Source organism: Tachysurus vachellii, chromosome 18, assembly GCF_030014155.1.
Source record: "Tachysurus vachellii isolate PV-2020 chromosome 18, HZAU_Pvac_v1, whole genome shotgun sequence".
Lineage (NCBI taxonomy): Eukaryota > Metazoa > Chordata > Actinopteri > Siluriformes > Bagridae > Tachysurus > Tachysurus vachellii.
In genome coordinates this window covers 564,088-584,087 of record NC_083477.1, presented here as the reverse complement: position 1 = coordinate 584,087, position 20,000 = coordinate 564,088, and the positions used below count along the sequence as shown (strand labels likewise).

Here is a 20,000-nt window from a genome sequence, read left to right as displayed (position 1 = left end):
TGTCTACTCTCTCCTCCTCTTCCTCCTCATCTTCCTCATCATCCTTCTCTCTTGTCTCATCCTCTGCTTCATTCTCCTTCTCCTGACTCTCCTCACGTTTTTCAAAAGACATCTCATGCTCATTCTCGTCCTCACTATCCATGTCTCATGTCTCCGTCACTGCACTTGGAGTTGTGTCTTGTCTCTGGGGCTCAGTGTTTGAACTAAAGGCCCACACACACACACACACACACATACGGATTAAATGGATTTAGGTTCTCACACCCCTAATCCGAGACAATCCCTAATTAAACACAGCAGCAGCAGCGTCGGCAGCCTGCACGGGACAAACACTACACACACAGGGTTCAGTTTGAACTGGAATGTAAACCAGCTTCATCTTTTACACTTTTATTTTTTAAAGTTTGGAGACCAGGATACATATTCACTGCTAATTGATTGCAAAACAGTTTGATTACACACCCTAAAACAAAATAAAGAAGCCAAACGTTAAACAGTTCTGGTTTTAGTGATAACGTGTCTCTAAACTCCGGTGTAGTCCGTATACAGATCAGCTCAGACCCAGTGACATCGTGATTCATGTTTTCTCCATTCCACACCCGTGGGGGACACAAACTTTTGCACTTGAGCGTATATATCACTCAGTGGAATCCCCGAGATCCTGGTGTCCATCAGTCAGAAGGAGAAACAGAATGAATCCTGTCCAGTAGGAGATCAAGTCAAGTCAAGAAGCTTTTATTGTCATTTACATTTACAGCATTTAACAGAATCCCTTTTCCAATGAAATTTCAATTCAATTCATTTGTATAGCACTTTTAACAAGTCAAATTAACTTTACAGAAGTATGGAAACAGAAGAGAGAGAAAATCCCTAATGAACAAGCCGGAGGCGATGACGGTGAGGAAAAACTCCCTGAGATGATAAGAGGAAGAAACCTTGAGAGGAACCAGACTCAGAAGTGAACCTCATCCTCATTTGGGTGACACTCTACAGTAAATAGTGTAAATGTAAATAATGTCCTTTCTACATCATCATAAACTCTGAGTTCAGCACAGACCTGATTGCTGATAAACACCAGAACATACAGCTGACTGACACAACATTGGTTCAAAAGGCATGACGTCTCCGGGTGTCTTCATGCGCAACAATCCCATGAGACACTGACTGACCATGAAGATCAATCCCCCAGCAGGGTGACCACAAGGTGATGAGACTCCAACCAGGTGTATTACATCAGGATTGATGATGTAGCTCCATAAGAAGAGACGATCAGGCTAGGAACTCGGAACACTGGGAGCTCCGGAGTGGCGTATATAGCTCGACAGAGAGAGGGGAGAAAAATTGTTAGGTATGATTGTAATCAGGTGATGAACAATGTAAATTATGTGCAAAGTGCAGACAGGAAGAGAGTGTGTGTGTGTGTGCCCTGTGATGGGTTGGCACTCCGTCCAGGGTGTATCCTGCCTTGATGCCCGATGACGCCTGAGATAGGCACAGGCTCCCCGTGACCCGAGGTAGTTCGGATAAGCGGTAGAAGATGAATGAATGAATGAATGAATGAAAGTGCAGACAGGGACTCCATCAAGACTAGCTATGACATCATAACTAAAATACTAGAGCCAGAAGGTGACACAGACATGAGGGCATCCTGGGATGTAAAGCGTCTCACCACTCCACAGTCTGCAGACCTGAGTGACTTGTGATGGTGGCAAGGAGACAACATCCAGACATCCCAGTTCACCAAACACTCTATAAACATGAACCCTGCAGATCTGCTCCTTTACCTAAGAAAAGCTATTCATAAAAATCTAAACTAAACAAATGAGTTTTTATCGTGGACTTAAACACTGAGACTGTGTCTGAGTCACGAACACTAATTGGAAGTCTGTTCCATAACTGTGGGGCTCTGTGAGAAAAAGCTCTGCCCCCTGCTGGAGACTTTTGTACTTGAGCTATTACCAAATAGCCTGCACCTTTAGATCGAAGTAGGTGTGACGGAGCATAAAAAACCACATCCTTTAGATCTCCTTTCAAACACTGGGTCATGTGGATCTTCGTGTGTGTGTGTGTCTGTGTATGTGTGTGTGTGCATAAGTGTGTGTGTGTGTGTGTGTGGGTATGTGTGCATGTGTGTGTTTGTAGTTAATCAGTACATTACACACACCTCACTCCACATACAATATCACTCTAGATATGCTCTAACATCGGCTTTATATAATTGTGCTTTCTCTGATGCCTTATCGTTTCTACGGTAACTGCTCATTCACAGGGTGTGTAACAGCTCACACTCTGCTGATCAGAAATAGATTAAAATCTTATATTAAAAAAATATTGTTGATGGTGAAGTTTCCTGTGAGGAGAAATGCGTTTGTGTAACATGTACAGAAGGAGTCTCCAGTGTCAGCTCTTTGGAACAGTGAGAGAATTTTCACCATCTTAGAGTTAAATAATGTTGCACTCCACCTTATGTGACCTGAGCAGACCTGTAAGTCGTTGTCTTTATTCTTTATGAGTCAACCGGATGTTCAAACCCATTTTCTTCTGCATGAGATGAGGTGGAGCCACCACACCACATCCTCCCTCCACCTCACACCTCTTCCCGTTGTCGCCATGGTAACCAAACAGTCATTTCCGCCTCGAGTCTGCCGGGGGTGTAAAGTATCCCAGAAAGCATCTGTGGCAAGAGCTGAACACGCAAAAGAGGAAACCATGGAGAAAGAGGAAGAGAGGAGGCGATGAGAAGCACAGGGACATTAAGGTACTGTGTGTTTATGTTTATGTTGTTCGGTTAATTTATAGATGTTAAATATGTGAGAACGAGTCGGAGGGTTGGGTTCTGAGGTTCTGTGTTTCTGTCAGTAGACCCGCATGTGTGTGGTTTCACACCGACTTTAACAGCTTGTGCTCTGAGTTTTTGTTTTACTTTCCACTCAAAGGCTGAACTTCATTACTGTAAAATAAATAATCTGAGAAGTAAAAAAATTACGACTTCGCGCATGTGTGTGTGTCTGTGTGTGTGTGTGTGTGTGTGTGTATTTCTCACTCATGTCTGTGTTTTAAACCTCCAGAACTTGTCAGGATGAAGAAGCACGCCGTGTCTCTAACTGTCTGGTTTGCTCAGGTTTTAACTCTCTGCGCTCTTCATGAAAACCACACAGACCTTCTGACCAGACATGAGCTGGACGTCTCCACAACAACCTCACAACCAAGAAAATTCACGACAAACCAAGACGTCAGTACAAAAACAGCAACGATGACCACAGTTACGTCAGCAGAGGAACTGCTGTCAGATGGGATGAGATGGGAGCTGAGCGCCTTTACGAGCTCGCTGGAGGATGGCAGAAGAAACAACACCATCAGCACCTCTGACCACAACATCATGAGTCTCACAGAGACGACCGTCTCTACAAACAGCACAAGTGTCATGACTGAAGAAACAGAAACAGGAACCAGCCCTGAAAGCAAGAGTATAAACATACAGGACATGACTGAGATCACAACATCCAAAACATCCGTCCAGCTGGACCATGATGTCCAAACAACAACATCTGCAAGTTGGACAGAAGATAGAACAAGTGATACTGATGAAGCAAACACCACCGGTGGGGAGGTGCCTCTGATTTACTCAACACACCAAACTGATGTAACACAATCTAGAGGAAGTTATGACACAACAGACAAAAGTCCAGCTCCATCTACAGCAGGAACCTTTCTGGAGATACTTTCTACAAAACAAACACCTACAGATGTCACCATGAACACTGCCACACCTGCAGGAACATCCGGACATATCAACATAACAGCAAAGCAGGTCCATTCTACACAAGTAATCAGCGATTTCACAGACAAAACAGAGGAACCCCTGGTGTCTAATATGGACTGGAAAACAGAGGAGAACACAGAAGATCTCACAACAACTCCAGGAAACATGTGCAATAACACAACATGTACAACTGGGAGAGATGAAGCATGGCCCATAAACTCAGAAGACATCAGGAGTAGCAACAAAACCTTGCTCAGAAACATCTCCACATCAGAGACAGAGACACCTGCAGGAACATCAGGAACAATCAATACAACAGCAACACCAGGTCATTCTACACAAGTCCCAAGCAGACAACACCCCACAGAGGAGAGTTACTCCACAGAGAACACAGAGGAACCCCTGGTGTCTACTACTAAGATGATGGACTGGAAAACGCAGGAGAACACAGAAGATCTCACAACAACTCAAGTGACTGTGTATGATGACATGACAAATACAACTTGGAGAGCTGGAGCATGGCCTACAAACACTCAGGACACCTGGAGCACCAACAGCACCATGCTCAAGAACATCTCCATATCAGAGACAGAGACACCACTCTGGACAAACTGCCTCAGCCACGGTTCGTCATCTCGGTCTCGACGGGTCTCGAACCTGGTCTGTTTCATCACACTGTGGACTCTCGGGATGGTAGCATCCATCTTCCTGGGCCTCACCGTGTTCCTGTGGGTGCGTCTGTCTATCGTAAGAAAGAGGGCAAGTGGACGAGGATGGAGGGACAGAACAGCAAAGGAGAAAGAGAGCCTGTGGGCGGAGCCAGACTCGTCCAACAAGGAGAGAGTGGAGTTCTGGTATGCCAAAGGAGCCACGGCGGAGGAGGACAAGAGAAGAAACAGAGCAAGGCGAGTGAGGACGAGGAAGGATGAAGAGGAGGACATGGACATGTGGATTCAGCCAAAGGTGACGATGAAGGACATAACAGAGTTTTGGTACGCAAATGGGAGAGTGAGAAACGACGAGGAGTCACAATGTGAAGCCAACGAGGAATGAGAGAGCCCGAGAGAGAGACCGAGAGAGAGAGAGAGTGCGAGAGAGACCGAGAGAGAGAGAGAGAGAGACAGAGAGAGACAGAGAGAGAGAGAGAGAGAGAGAGAGAGAGAGAGAGAGAGAGAGAGAGAGAGGTGGAGGAGTCTGTGTCCAACAGAACGGCCTAGTCCCTATTTCCTACAAACACCAGAGTGCATTATGGGTCATGGCTCCACTCTCTAGATGATTTGATTTGCAGTGCATTGTGGGACTTTATAAACACTGGGGTTTTATCAGTCTGTTCTCATGTTCGGCTCCAAACAATCACACAAACAAAATAGTGAACTATATAGTGAACAGGGAGCAGTAATACACACACATAAACACACACTCACACACACACATAAACATACATAAACACACACACACACTCACACACACACATAAACACACATAAACACACACACACATAAACACACATTAACACACACACTCACACACACACACATAAACACACACATAAACACACAAACACACACACACATAAACACACATTAACACACACACAAACACACACACATAAAGACACAAACACACACACACATAAACACACACACACTCACACACACAAACACACACACATATAAACACACAAACACACACATAAACACACACACACACACAAACACACATTAACACACACACACAAACACACATAAACACACACACACAGACACACACACACACACACATAAACACACACATATAAACACACAAACACACACACACATAAACACACATAAACACACACTCACACACACACATAAACACACATAAACACACACTCACACACACACATAAACACACACACATAAACACACACACACATAAACACACATAAACACACACTCACACACACACATAAACACACACACACTCACACACACACACACATAAACACACACACATAAACACACATAAACACACACACATAAACACACAAACACACACACACATAAACACACATAAACACACACACACACAAACACACACACATAAACACACATAAACACACACACACTCACAAACACATAAACACACACACATAAACACACATTAACACACACACACATAAACACACATAAACACACACACAAACACACACACATAAACACACATAAACACACAAAGACACACAAACACAAACACACACACACACACACATATAAACACACAAACACACACACAAACACATAAACACACACACACACACAAACACAAACACTCACACACAAACACACATTAACACACACACACTCACACACACATAAACACACATAAACACACACACAAACACACACACACATAAACACACACACACAGCTACAGTTGCCTCCTAAATGGAATTCTGGTGTTTGGTTTAATAAACTGTATGTAAATAACAGTGTGTTTTATATTATTCTGTCCACAACACATGACAGGAACAAACCTGTCAATCATCAGAGTATCATCATCTTTCTTTCTCTTCTTGATGACTCGTCTCACACACACACACAGCTTTGAGAAACATGATGGACTTCTGAAGGTTCTGATCTTTTTTCATCAGAATCCACTGCCACACATTTCTGCTCCAACATGCTTTAAAAACCGTTATTAACAAATCTACACTCAGTGCTATGCAGCTAATTTGCATAAAGTAGTCTGTAGTGTTGTGTTGATGATGTCACTATGTGACTGTTGCACTTTAACCTTTTACTGGATGTGTAACAAACATTACTGACCCTCAAGCCTTAACTTTGTGCTCACAACGTTAAACCATCATGCTTTTCTTTTCAGAAGCAGCCGATATCACCAGGTTCCACATCTGAGGGCCTGATGGAGGAGACCGGTGCTTCCCCTCTCCTCTGTTCTTTTTCTGTGTAAACTCAATAGACGAATCTGTAAAAAATCCCAGTTTCAGACCAGTCATCTGGAACTAACCACCATTTCACAGTCTGGTGTCTGATGTTGTCATATTTGTGCCACCTGATTGGCTGATTAGATAATAATATGACAGAGTGGATGTGTAAAGGGTTCCTAATAAATTGGCCAGCGTGTGTATATTACAGTAAATCTGTGTGTGTGTGTGTGTGTGTGTGTGTGTGTGTGTGAGACCTGAGTGGGCATGAGGTCTTTTTGTCCCAGTCCAGCTTGATTATTTTCCTTTAAGAGCATAAACCCATGTTTTATTCCTTCCCCATTTTCTATTTCACTTTGTCTATTTATTACAGAAGGAACACATCATACTTTTGAAAGGAGTTATTTCCTGTTCTGACTTCTGTTATAAAAACAGTGAACACTTCTAACGTATGATGTGTAATAAAGCCTACATGAGCAGAGACACTGCAGCAGCTCACACTGATTGTGTTTAAACAGTTTCATCATCCGGACGGTTTGAGCGTTAGAGAGCATACACACAAACACTGTGTACAAAAGGAACAGTGTGTGAAAAGAGGAAATAACCTAGTCGCATGTTTCTCTTATTTAGTGCTGAGGAATTAAGAGGAAGACATGCAGAAGTGATGAGCTAATCGGTAAAGTCCTGATCAGACATGCTGCCAATGAAACGTAGAGCTGTGATCAAGTCCTAATCTGGGAGCTTGAGTATAGATTAGAAAAAGAAGGTTTTTACAGGTGACAATTGTTCTTAAGCTTCATCAGTCTCTGTCTCATCACCTGATGTTTAAACCTGAACCTCATTTCTCTAACATCTGTGTCAAATTATCACGGATCATTCACTCACTTCTGTTATCCAGCTTAAACTCACAGGTTTTCTCCCTAATTAAGTCCCGCCCACCAGCCAGCTCTGCCCTATCACACGACAGACACAAAGTGAAGAAGGATAAAGTGAACATTCTGAGACACCTGAAGCCACCAAAACATTTTAACTCATTTATCTACGTGATGCATCACAGAGGAAAGTGCCATCGGTGTGTGTGTGTGTGTGCTTGTGTGTGCGTGCGTGTGTGCGCGTGTGTGTGTGCGTGTGTGTGTGTCTGTGTGTGTGTGCGCGTGTGTGTGTGCGTGTGTGTGTGTGTCTGTGTGTGTGTGTCTGTGTGTGCGCGTGTGTGCGTGTGTGTCTGTGTGTGTGTGTCTGTGTGTGTGTGCGTGTGTGCATGTGTGTGTGCATGTGTGTGTCTGTGTCTCTGTGTGTGCATGTTTGTGTGTGTCTGTGTGTGTGTCTCTGTGTGTGTGTGTGTGTGTGTGTGTGTGTTTGTGTGTGTGCATGTGTGTGTCTGTGTGTGTCTCTGTGTGTGTGTGTGTGTGTGTGTGTTTGTGTGTGTCTGTGTGTGTGTCTCTGTGTGTGTGTGTGTGTGTGTTTGTGTGTGTGTGCGTGTGTGTGTGTGTCTGTCCATCTATCCCACAGTGGTCCCATGCTTCAGTGGGGTGTAGCCTCTACAGAAACCACAGTGAGATGTGAGAAAGTTACACTTCATTAACGAGGGATTTGACGCCTTTATGTTGACTGACTGATGATGTTACTGCTGTGTTTGTTACACAATGTGATCAGCAACAAGACTTCAGCTCAAAGACTGAGACATGACAAAGCAGTACACATCACTCAAAACAAGTCAGTCAGAGAATACCAGAACACACACACACACACACACACACACACACACACACACACACACACACACACATTGTTTAACTCTGGCTGAATTACAGGAAGATGAACAGAAGGTAAAAATGTTCCATTGGTTGAACCCCAGTTACCACGGAGACACATGTGGTGAGTGTGAAACACACAGAGTGACAGAGACACACATATCAACCCTGGACACGTCACACATCAGCATGATAAACGTAAAGAAATCGAGAGCATGCAAGCACACAGGATGAGGTCGAGGCCCTGAGACTGAGGGTTGAGCGCATTTTCACACTTTACACAATGAATCCACTCCCCAGACACACACACACACACACGCACACACACACACACACACACACTCACACACACACGTTAAAACACACCCAGCACCCAGCTTCCTATCTAGCTTCTTCTTTTTCTCTAAACTTCAGTGTGTGTGTTCATTGCTGTGTCTCAGGTGCAGAGAAGCTGTGAGACACAGAGCTACAGGGAAAAGACACACACACACACACACACACACACACACACACACACACACAGACGATAAAATAAGTGAGTTAGAGGAAGAGAGGAGGAGCAGGAGGAGGATATGGGTCATCGATAGACGTGTGAGATGTTTTTTCTGTCACAGACGCGTGTTAGACTCGGTGACGGCGCTGGAGAAAGAACTCGCTCATGAAGGTGAGTAACATGTTTGAGTTTATTAACACAACAATGATGTAAAGTCCATGACGGGATTAGAGCACATACACATGCGAGACAAAACCCTATCTGTAATAAACGTCTTCCAGAATGATAGCTGAAAACACTGTGTGATCAGAGCTCAACGTTTCCTCTGTAACCAACACCACAATGTTCAGCACTGCAGCACACCGCTGTGTTCAACTCTACATGTGTGAATAAGTAACTTTCCACTACATGGTGTTATATATGATTATATGTGTTTATAAGTGTTTATATGTGTTTATATATGTTTATATGTTTAGAAGGGTTTATATGTTTATGTGTTTATATGTTTATAAGTGTTTATATGTTTGTGTTTATATGTTTATAAGTGTTTATATGTTTATAAGTATTTATATGTTTATAAGTGTTTATGTGTTTATATGTTTATAAGTGTTTATGTGTTTATATGTTTATAAGTGTTTATATGTTTATAAGTATTTATATGTTTATAAGTGTTTGTGTTTATATGTTTATAAGTGTTTATAAGTGTTTACAAGTGTTTACAAGTTTTAATGTGTTTATACGTGTTTATATGTTTTAAGTGTAATGTGTCACTTTCACACACATTACACACATTACACACCTCACACACATCACACACCTCACACACATTACACACCTCACACACATTACACACCTCACACACCTCACACACATTACATACCTCACACACATTACACACCTCACACAAATTACACACCTCACACACCTCACACACATTGCACACCTCACACACATTACACACCTCACACACATTACACACATTACACACCTCACACACCTCACACACATTACACACCTCACACACATTACACACATTACACACATCACACACCTCACACACATTACACACCTCACACACATTACACACATTACACACATCACACACCTCACACACATCACACACATTACACACATAACACACCTCACACACATCACACACATTACACACCTCACACACACATTACACACCTCACACACACATCACACTCATTACACACATCACACACCTTACACACCTCACACACATTACACACCTCACACACATCACACACCTCACACACATTACACACCTCACACACATCACACACATTACACACCTCACACACACCTCACACACATTACACACCTCACACACATTACACACCTCACACACCTCACACACCTCACACACATTACACACCTCACACACATCACACACCTCACACACATTACACACCTCACACACATCACACACCTCACACACATTACACACCTCACACACATCACACACATTACACACCTCACACACACATCACACACCTCACACACATTACACACCTCACACACTTCACACACATTACACACCTCACACACATTACACACCTCACACACCTCACACACATTACACACCTCACACACATCACACACATTACACACCTCACACACACATCACACACATTATACACATCACACACATTACACACATTACACACATTGCACACCTTACACACCTTACACACATTACACACCAAACACACATTACACACCTTACACACATTACACACCAAACACACACATTACACACCTTACACACCTCACACACATTACACACATTAGACACCTTACACACCTTACACACCTCACACACATTACACACATTACTGGTCTTCAGTGTCTCTGTACTTTATTTAATCAATTAATTCATATTACTGAGTCTGTGGTTGTAACAGCAAATAAACTGCTAGAAACCGAGTCAGTTCATCAGGCGGTTCATTTTTTAATTATTAAAAATGTTTTATTTGAACTAATTTTGCATTACTATATTTTCAGCTCAGTATTTTAATGACTAATCATCACTTTTCCTCTCTTTCTTTCTCATCTCTTCTACATTCTGCACCACACCCCAGCTGCACTGAACTAGAAAACGAGCGAATGAGAGAGAGAGACGAGGGAGAAAGAGGAAGAGAAGGGTTGTGTCTTTCCGGCTTACATTAACCTCAAAAAACAGCCACAGCACAGGGACAGGAACAACCCAAGACTTGCGATGAAACGCGATGGTTATTAGCAACGAGTCAGCATCTTTAAATCTCTGCTGAAGAAGCTGTAGATGTGATTTTCTGGAGCTCCTGAAGCTCAAGACCTCAAGATCATCCATCATATCTGATCCTCTGTTTAAAAAAAAAAGAAAGAAGTCTTAACCCTGTGGCTGCAGTGAAACAAGATGTACCTTCTATTTATTACTTTGGTCTTCTCGCTGGCTTTTGGACCAGATGTCATGCTCCTGAAGGCACAGGATGCAAACACTGATCCCATGAGTGTGATGCAGAGTGTCTCCTCACTGGTGACAGAAACGAACCCAGGTATAAACCTTAATGCATCTGAGCTCACCAACAACAGTCTTATAACTGAGGCTGAAAAAGTAAAAACATCAGAAGAACATATGATGCCCACTCAGGAGCTTCTGACCTCTTCAGAACTTCTGACCACTGCAGAGTCTACAGCCATTTTTGTACACAACACCATGAAGACATATGACCTCTCCTCTCCAGCTGATCCTTACAGACTTACCACTAACTCCATGCAGGATGAGAACACGGCGATCATCACCATCACAGAGCCTCTTCAGACACCATCACCATCTCCAACCATTCCTCTTCAAACATCCATGAGCACAAAACCAGAAGTTTCTACACCTACAACAGTGGAGGTGGAGACTACTGACACCTCACCAAATAACACTCCTACCCCCACCCCCACAACCATGTCTACCCCCACCCCCACCCCCACAACCATGTCTACCCCCACCCCCACCACCACACCCACCACCACGCCCACCACCACCCCCACCATCACACCCACTACCATGCCCAACACCACCCCCACAATCACACCCACCTTCATGCCCACCACCACCCCCACCATCACACCCAACTTCATGCCCACCACCACCACCCAAGAGCCGTCCATGCTCACATCCCTTAATAGTGCACACCCCAGGGAGATATCATCCACCAACACTGCCCATACTGAAGGGGATAAAAAAGGAGCTACCTGGCTAATCATTGCTGTCATAGCGCTGGTCATCTTCTGCATATTAACCACTCTGTGCGTCATGGCCATCGTCATCAAGCGCAGGAGGCAAAGTGGTCAGCAGAACTTTGGGTACATGAAGGGACAAAGGTCCAAGAAGAAAAAAGACACAGAGGATGATGTCTGGGCGGGGCCTGTAAAATTAGGAGGCAGAGATTGCGAAGGTCCAGAGGACGTTGAGGCACAAGGAGAGGAGAAGAAGACAGATGGAGTGGAGGTGACGGGGCTCAGCACATTCTCGACGCTGGAGGAGAATGGAGGCGTGGGACGACCGGGGTCACCTGAGGTCAAGCACTGGGAGGAGAAAGAGCCTCTGCTGTTCATCGACGAGGAAGGGAAGGAGAAAAGAAATGAGGCAGGAAAGCGCGAGGATGCAGATGCTGAAGCAGCAGCAGGAAAGACAAACAAGAAGGAGGCGGAGCCTAATGGAGGAGAAACTTTTTGTCTCACCACCGCAGTGTGAAATCTCCTTCACGGTTCCACAAACTGATGAGTTCAACACCTTCTAGCTCACACTCATGTCAAGAGATCAGAATAATCTGAATAATTATATTAATCATTTAGAATGATGCTGTAATGTAATTTTTAAATTAAATTTACATGTTTACTTTTAGCTGATGATGTCAGAGACATTTTAAATGATCTTTTTACCTTCTTCATCTTCATCCAACTTTTTAACAAAACCTAAAAAAAATTTAACTGTAGTTTTTGGACTATTGACTTTAACTGTGGGTTCTGTTTCACACAAACACACACACACACACACACACACACGTCTCTTTGAATTTTCATTTTGCTTTTTTTTTTTTTATTTGTGTATTGATTTTAGATTTTAAATAGACACAGTATACAATAAAGTGCTATAAAGCTGGCAGACCTGAGATCAGACCTAAGATCAGACCTGAACACTGCCAGTACTGTAATATTGTCTGCAGCAATAGATAAATTGATATCATTTATGTATTTTATGTCCAGTGTCATAACTGCTGCTTTATTTCTTTCTGTTATTTATTTTACAGTACATGTAAATGTATTTATTTACATTTACATTTCAAGCATTTGGCAGACGCCCTTATCGGATAAGGGCATAACACACAAGTCAGAACACACGAGTCAGAACACTCGAGTCAGAACACATGAGTCAGAACACTCGAGTCAGAACACACGAGTCAGAACACACGAGTCAGAAGACTCGAGTCAGAACACACGAGTCAGAACACACGAGTCAGAACACACGAGACTGGACTCAGGTCATGGGCTACAAACTTTATTAACCACACTCAGACAATCATGAGGCTCTCCATGATGCTCTGTCATTTACCTTCTGCAGAAATTAAATGTCTGAGGAACTTTACTTCTTGTTGAACAAATTTCAGCTTATTTTCTTTACTGGGAACACTGGGGTTCACACAGGAGACGTCACACATGGTCCAATAACTAGAGCTTTTAACAGGGAGTTGAACACCGGTGTTATACCTGCTATAGCTTCTGGTTTTAGGGGATATTGAGCCTTTTTTCAGTTCTGGCCCTGAACAAACACGTTGCTTCAATTTTTCACCGTGGGCTGGGATCTGATCATCAGGTCGGATCTCCACATCTCTCTTTGCCCTAACCATACAATTTAGTGGTGTGATATATGCATTTAATTTTGAGCTGTAAAAGACAGCTGGCTGCTCAGTTTGTTCCCGGTCATAAGTCTGAGTGACCTGTAACATCCATTTACCCAAAAAATTTCCCACTCATCATTGGCGGATTTGGCTGTGGAGATGCATGGTTCATCTGGAATGGGTGTGAATAACCAGCTCGAGCTGAAACCTGAAATAAATCTACCTTAATCTATCTGTTCTCACTCCATATCAAACGCTTCAACATCAGAACATCTGGCTTAATTAACTTCCTATACCACTCTTTCTCACAGCTCTTATCTGGTGCGTGTCTGTGGTCAGTGCAGTGTAAAGTTTCTGGGTTTATGTCGTCTGTGTGAGAAGAACAGATGAGAATTTTTGCTCTTCCCACAAGAGTGTGTGTGACATCAGTAAAAGAAAAAGCACACAGTTTCCATCAGTACACATGCAGAGATCTGAGATACTGTTTTACAAAGCAGGAGTCATCTCCACATTCTGTATTAAAGCCTAGTGATGTGCTGATCAGATTTAAATTTTATTTGCACATCAAATCTCGACCCAACAGATTTATTGATCAATACTCAGAAACCAAAAAGAGAATTCAAATGGTTTCTGTGTAGTTACGGTTTCGCACCTTAAGGGCGCTGAGAATGTCTGAATGACTGACGTCCCTGATAAACAGGGAGCGATTGCTCATTTTAGGTGAAGTGTAAAATTCACACAATCACAGAGTGTTCTGCTCCTGAGACAACTAGGAACAGTATCTGTATTTGTTCAACAGGTGTAATCACAGGCATTTCTTTAAACCTGGGCTCATTATATTTAGCACAGGTTTCATTCACAAGTGTAACAGCAAACTCTGATTTTTTGCTAGACATGGAACAGGCTTCCTTCTCGATAGGTGAGTAACGTTGGTTTTGTTTTGTTACACAGAACTAATATATGCCTTTGTCCTTTACATGATTATGCTTGTGTGTCATATTTGCTTGTTTGTTTATCTGCAATCGCATTGTTCTTCCCTTCAACTATGATAAAGACACATTTCTTTCCGTTAGTTGCCTGGGTTACGTATGTACGTGTGGGCGGAGCTATCGATACAGGGGTGGGACCCATTTGGGTTAGGGGCATGTTTGTTTTGGTGATTGGCTTTCAAACATCGGAGACCCCACCTTTAAGCTTTTCTTTCTCGCATTGCATAAAAAAGTCAGACTTACCCACCCCTGTAAGTGTGAGATCAGCAGCTGCAGCCATGTTATCAGGGCGTTCGAGGCCGCTGTGTGCATCGTGTACTTCTGTCAATCGTGCGAGATAACTGGAGACTGTTTTCTCGTCCTTTTGTCTACATAAAGAGATTTTTGTCATATCCATTTTTACTGAGAGCTGCATTCCTTTGTGTGTGTCTGCGTGTGTAACATCCTGATGGAGAGGAAACCGTCTGTTAGTCGGGTGTAGAAGCCGCAGCGGTGTAACAAGGTGGTGGTTGGTTACTGTTTGTCTGTGAGGTGCATGAGGTGGTGGTCTGAGTGGGCAGCCATCCAGGTCTGGGTCTACAAAAGATTTAAAACACTGAAGAGAAGAAGATTGTGAATTAGTTTGTGTGTATTAATTTGTGTGCTCTGGTTTAGGCCTCAGTTGCCCAAATTTGTGTGCTCTGGTTTAGGCCTCAGTTGCCCAAATATTATATACAACCCGATCTACTTCTCGTCTATTTTCACTTTTTTCTTTGCAACCTCATGCAACTTTTCTCTCAACTTTTCTTAATGTTATTAAAACTAATTTTATTAAAACTACCTTTTTCTGGAAACCCACAGTCCATCACCCACATGCGATATTGTGATACAGAACCAGGTCCATAATTAGTCATCATAATTTGAACATAGGGGGCACGGTGACTTAGTGGTTAGCACGTTCGCCTCACACCTCCAGGGTTGGGGGTTCGATTCCCACCTCCACCTTGTGTGTGTGGAGTTTGCATGTTCTCCCCGTGCCTCGGGGGTTTCCTCCGGGTACTCCGGTCCAAAGGCATGCATGGTAGGTTGATTGGCATCTCTGGAAAATTGTCCGTAGTGTGTGATTGCGTGAGTGAATGAGAGTGTGTGTGTGCCCTGTGATGGGTTGGCACTCCGTCCAGGGTGTATCCTGCCTTGATGCCCGATGACGCCTGAGATAGGCACAGGCTCCCCGTGACCCGAGGTAGTTCGGATAAGCGGTAGAAAATGAATGAATGAATTAATGAATTTGAACATTAGAATGTTTACAGGACCTTAAAAAATTCCCATTCCCATCTTTACTTCTTCCACCGCCCATGTAACCTGTCTGTAACCTCTTTTTTCTTTTTTTTTCCTCTCGACAATCAATCATCAGACAAATGCCTTTATTTCCTCTTTTTAGTTTGCTTTAACCTGCACAGGTTCCCTTCAGTGTTCTCGTCAGCATGCAGCGGCAGCTTTCCTCAAAGCTTGATTAAAGTAGTTTAACAAGATTAAAGCATACGTGTTGTAGCACACAGTCAGTTCCCAGAACTTTCATGTAACTTTGGGGCAGATTGTCTGAAGATGGAAAGATCGATAAGCTCAGAATCCCGTCGCTGGTTCAGTCTCGTGATTGTCCAGATTTCTCACCACTAGTAGTCAGTTGTGTGGTTTGACAAAGTAACCGTCTTCGGGTTGGTCCGGACCAGACAGATCAGGGATCAACCTCAAGACTGGCACACAGACGAGGGATCTACATGTAAAAAACACACTCAGACTCAGAGTTGTCGAGTCCATACAGTGTAGAGTGTCGAGTCCATACAGTGTAGAGTGTCGAGTCCATACAGTGTAGAGTGTCGAGTCCATACAGTGTAGAGTGTCGAGTCTACACAGTGTAGAGTGTCGAGTCCATACAGTGTAGAGTGTCGAGTCTACACAGTGTAGAGTGTCGAGTCTACACAGTGTAGAGTGTCGAGTCCATACAGTGTAGAGTGTCGAGTCCATACAGTGTAGAGTGTCGAGTCTACACAGTGTAGAGTGTCGAGTCCATACAGTGTAGAGTGTTGAGTCCATACAGTGTAGAGTGTCGAGTCTACACAGTGTAGAGTGTCGAGTCCATACAGTGTAGAGTGTCGAGTCCACACAGTGTAGGGTGTCGAGTCTACACAGTGTAGAGTGTCGAGTCCACACAGTGTAGAGTGTCGAGTCTACACAGTGTAGTGTCGAGTCTACACAGTGTAGAGTGTCGAGTCCATACAGTGTAGAGTGTCGAGTCCATACAGTGTAGAGTGTCGAGTCTACACAGTGTAGAGTGTCGAGTCTACACAGTGTAGAGTGTCGAGTCCACACAGTGTAGAGTGTCGAGTCCACACACTGTAGAGTGTCGAGTCCACACGGTGTAGAGTGTCGAGTCCACACGGTGTAGAGTGTCGAGTCCATACAGTGTAGAGTGTCGAGTCTACACGGTGTAGAGTGTCGAGTCTATACGGTGTAGAGTGTGGAGTCCATACGGTGTAGAGTGTCGAGTCCACACAGTGTAGAGTGTCGAGTCCATACAGTGTAGAGTGTCGAGTCCATACAGTGTAGAGGCAAAGTCTAGTGATTCCGCTCTCCTTTTTATACCCTAGTGCCCCTTTTCCCCCCGAGGCAGTTTGAGTGCTGGTTCGGAGCCTAATTTAGAACCAGTTCTTTCTTTTTCGACAGCCAAAGCACTGGCTCTGAACCAGGAAAAGTGGTTCTTAAGTAGCACCAAAACGTTGCTGGTCGAGACCTAAGATCCGCTTGTGTCAGGGGCTGTGGGCGGGGCTACTGTTAGCACCTGTGGGCGGGGCTACTGTTAGCGTACTTGATAATGTACCTTAAGTATACCAATGTTTAATACACTTTTACTTTACCGCGATATGATACATTATCAGCACACATGAGTTTTACATTTACATTTACAGCATTTTGCAGACGCCCTTATCCAGAGCGACGTACATAAGTGCTTAAATCTCTATCATTGAATACATTAATGCTGGCTCACTAAGTTACATACTTAAGATACCATGAGTTTAAAACATTTGCTCAAAGTTACAATGAAAAAGTGTCAAAGGTGTTTTTTTTTTTTTAAATGCGAAAGATAAGGAAAGAAGTGCTACTTGAAGTGTTTCCTGAATAAGTAGGTCTTCAACCGCCGCTTGAAAATATCCAGTGACTCAGCTGTCCGGACCTCTAGGGGAAGTTCATTCCACCACCTTGGTGCCAGTACAGAGAAGAGTCTTGTAGTAAACTTACCTCTTACCCTGAGAAATGGTGGAACCAGTCGAGCAGTGCTGGTAGATCGGAGGGTGCGGGGTGCAGTGCGAGGAGTGATGAGGGCTTTGAGGTAAGAGGGAGCTGGTCCATTTTTGGCTTTGTAGGCCAGCATCAGTGTTTTGAATCTGATGCGTGCAGCTACCGGAAGCCAGTGGAGGGATCGCAGCAGCGGGGTGGTATGCGAGAACTTTGGCAGGTTGAAAACAAGCCGGGCAGCTGCATTTTGGATCATTTGCAGAGGACGGATTGCAGTCATAGATAGACCTGCCAGCAGTGCATTGCAGTAATCCAGTCTAGAAATGACAAGAGACTGAACAAGTACCTGAGCAGCCTGTGTGGACAGAAATGGCCGAATCCTTTTAATGCTGTAGAGAAGAAATTGACATGAGCGAGTCACATTAGCAACATGAGAGGAAAAGGACAGTTGAGTGTCCATGGTTACCCCAAGGTTGTGAGCTGTGGCTGAAGGGGAGATCAGATCGTTGTGCAAGGATATAGCAAGATCATGACCTGGGGATGAATCACCTGGGATGAAGAGCAGCTCAGGTTTGCTAGGATTAAGCTTTAACTGATGAGCAGTCATCCATGATGAAATTTCTGCCAGACATGCAGAGATCCGGTCAGAAGCTGTGGCATCTGCGGGTGGGAAAGAGAAGATAAGTTGTGTATCATCAGCATAGCAGTGGTAAGAGAACCCATGTGAGGAAATAACTTCACCAAGAGAGTGAGTATACAGGGAGAAAAGAAGAGGACCAAGTACTGAGCCTTGTGGGACGCCAGTGGAGAGTCTGCGTGGAGCAGATGTCACTCCCCTCCATGTTACCTGATATGAGCGTCCTTCCAGGTAGGAAGCGAACCATTCCCAAGCTGATCCGCAAATCCCAAGACTCCTGAGGGTGGCTAAGAGAGTCTTATGGTTGACCGTATCAAACGCTGCTGAAAGGTCAAGGAGGATAAGGACGGATGAGAGTTTGGCTGATCTAGCAGCATGTAGTTTCTCAGAGACATCTAAAAGGGCTGTCTCTGTGGAATGAGCTGCTTTAAAGCCAGTCTGGTTGGGGTCTTGGAGGTTGTTCTGTGAGAGATAGACAGACAGTTGATTAAAGACAATGTGTTCAAGAATTTTTGAAAGAAACGAGAGAAGTGATACCGGTCTGTAGTTACTGATGTCTGATGGATCCACAGCAGGTTTCTTCAGGATGGGAATAACCCTTGCTCTCTTGAAAGTAGTTGGTACCTGACCAGATGCTATGGATCTATTGGCGATAGTGGTAATGAAGGGCAGAAGGTGTTGCGAGATGGTCTGGAGCATAGTGGAAGGGAGTGGATCCAATGGGCAGGTGGTAGGATTGCAAGACTGGATGAGTTTTAGAATCTCTTCTGCTGTTACAGTTGAGAAATGCGACAACAAAGGTGTAGGGGAGTCCATACTCTGAGATGTAAGTGCAGTCGGGGCTGAAGTGAAGGTCCAGCAGATTTCCTCAATCTTCTCCTGGTAGAAAGAAGCAAAGTCTTCTGCAGTCAGGGAGGATGAAGAAGGTGGAGCCGGGGGGTTGAGCAGAGAAGAGATGATGTTGTGGAATTTCCGAGGGTCATGTGAGGAAGCTTCAAGCTTTTCCTTGTAGAAGGAAGTCTTGGCAGAAGTCACATCTGAGGAGAACTTGGCCATGAGTGTTCGGTAAGAATCAAGATCTGCATCAAGTTGTGATTTCTTCCACTTTCTCTCTGATGATCTTAGCTCTCTTCGATTGTTGTGCAGCACATCTGAAAACCAAGGAGCAGAACAAGAAGTTTTCTTGGGTTTAGTAGACATAGGGCAGAGGAAGTACATAAACTCCAGGAAAGAGATGAGAGGAAAGTATCTGTGTCCGAGTCCAAGGGTAGTG

At 43.9% G+C, this 20,000-nt stretch overlaps 3 protein-coding genes across 4 annotated transcripts in view; 2 read left to right on the top strand and 1 right to left on the bottom strand.

The window, feature by feature from the left end:
• The window catches only part of unc119.2 (unc-119 lipid binding chaperone B homolog 2), a 25,785-nt gene that overhangs the window by 1,926 nt on the left and 3,859 nt on the right, over positions 1-20,000 (bottom strand). For both annotated transcript variants that reach the window (XM_060892769.1, XM_060892768.1), the window contains exon 2: positions 1-203. This exon is cut by the window's left edge and continues 141 nt beyond it. In XM_060892769.1, coding sequence (XP_060748752.1) covers positions 1-142 — 142 coding nt within the window. In that variant the 5' untranslated portion in view covers positions 143-203. The remainder of the gene's footprint in view (positions 204-20,000) is intronic.
• Positions 2,618-6,904, top strand: si:ch73-248e21.5 (mucin-2). Its single transcript, XM_060892773.1, has 2 exons — positions 2,618-2,758; positions 3,069-6,904. Exon 2 carries the CDS (start codon positions 3,080-3,082, stop codon positions 4,814-4,816), a length of 1,737 nt encoding a protein of 578 aa, XP_060748756.1. The 5' UTR covers positions 2,618-2,758; positions 3,069-3,079; the 3' UTR covers positions 4,817-6,904.
• si:ch73-248e21.7 (mucin-2) lies at positions 8,794-13,189 on the top strand. Its single transcript, XM_060892861.1, has 2 exons — positions 8,794-9,104; positions 11,039-13,189. The coding sequence occupies exon 2, from the start codon at positions 11,353-11,355 to the stop codon at positions 12,682-12,684; it is 1,332 nt and encodes a 443-aa protein (XP_060748844.1). The 5' UTR covers positions 8,794-9,104; positions 11,039-11,352; the 3' UTR covers positions 12,685-13,189.

Bases quoted from the DNA above. Each gene is read 5' to 3' on its own strand.
- si:ch73-248e21.5 (XM_060892773.1), top strand. From the start codon at position 3,080: ATGAAGAAGCACGCCGTGTCTCTAACTGTCTGGTTTGCTCAGGTTTTA.
- si:ch73-248e21.7 (XM_060892861.1), top strand. From the start codon at position 11,353: ATGTACCTTCTATTTATTACTTTGGTCTTCTCGCTGGCTTTTGGACCA.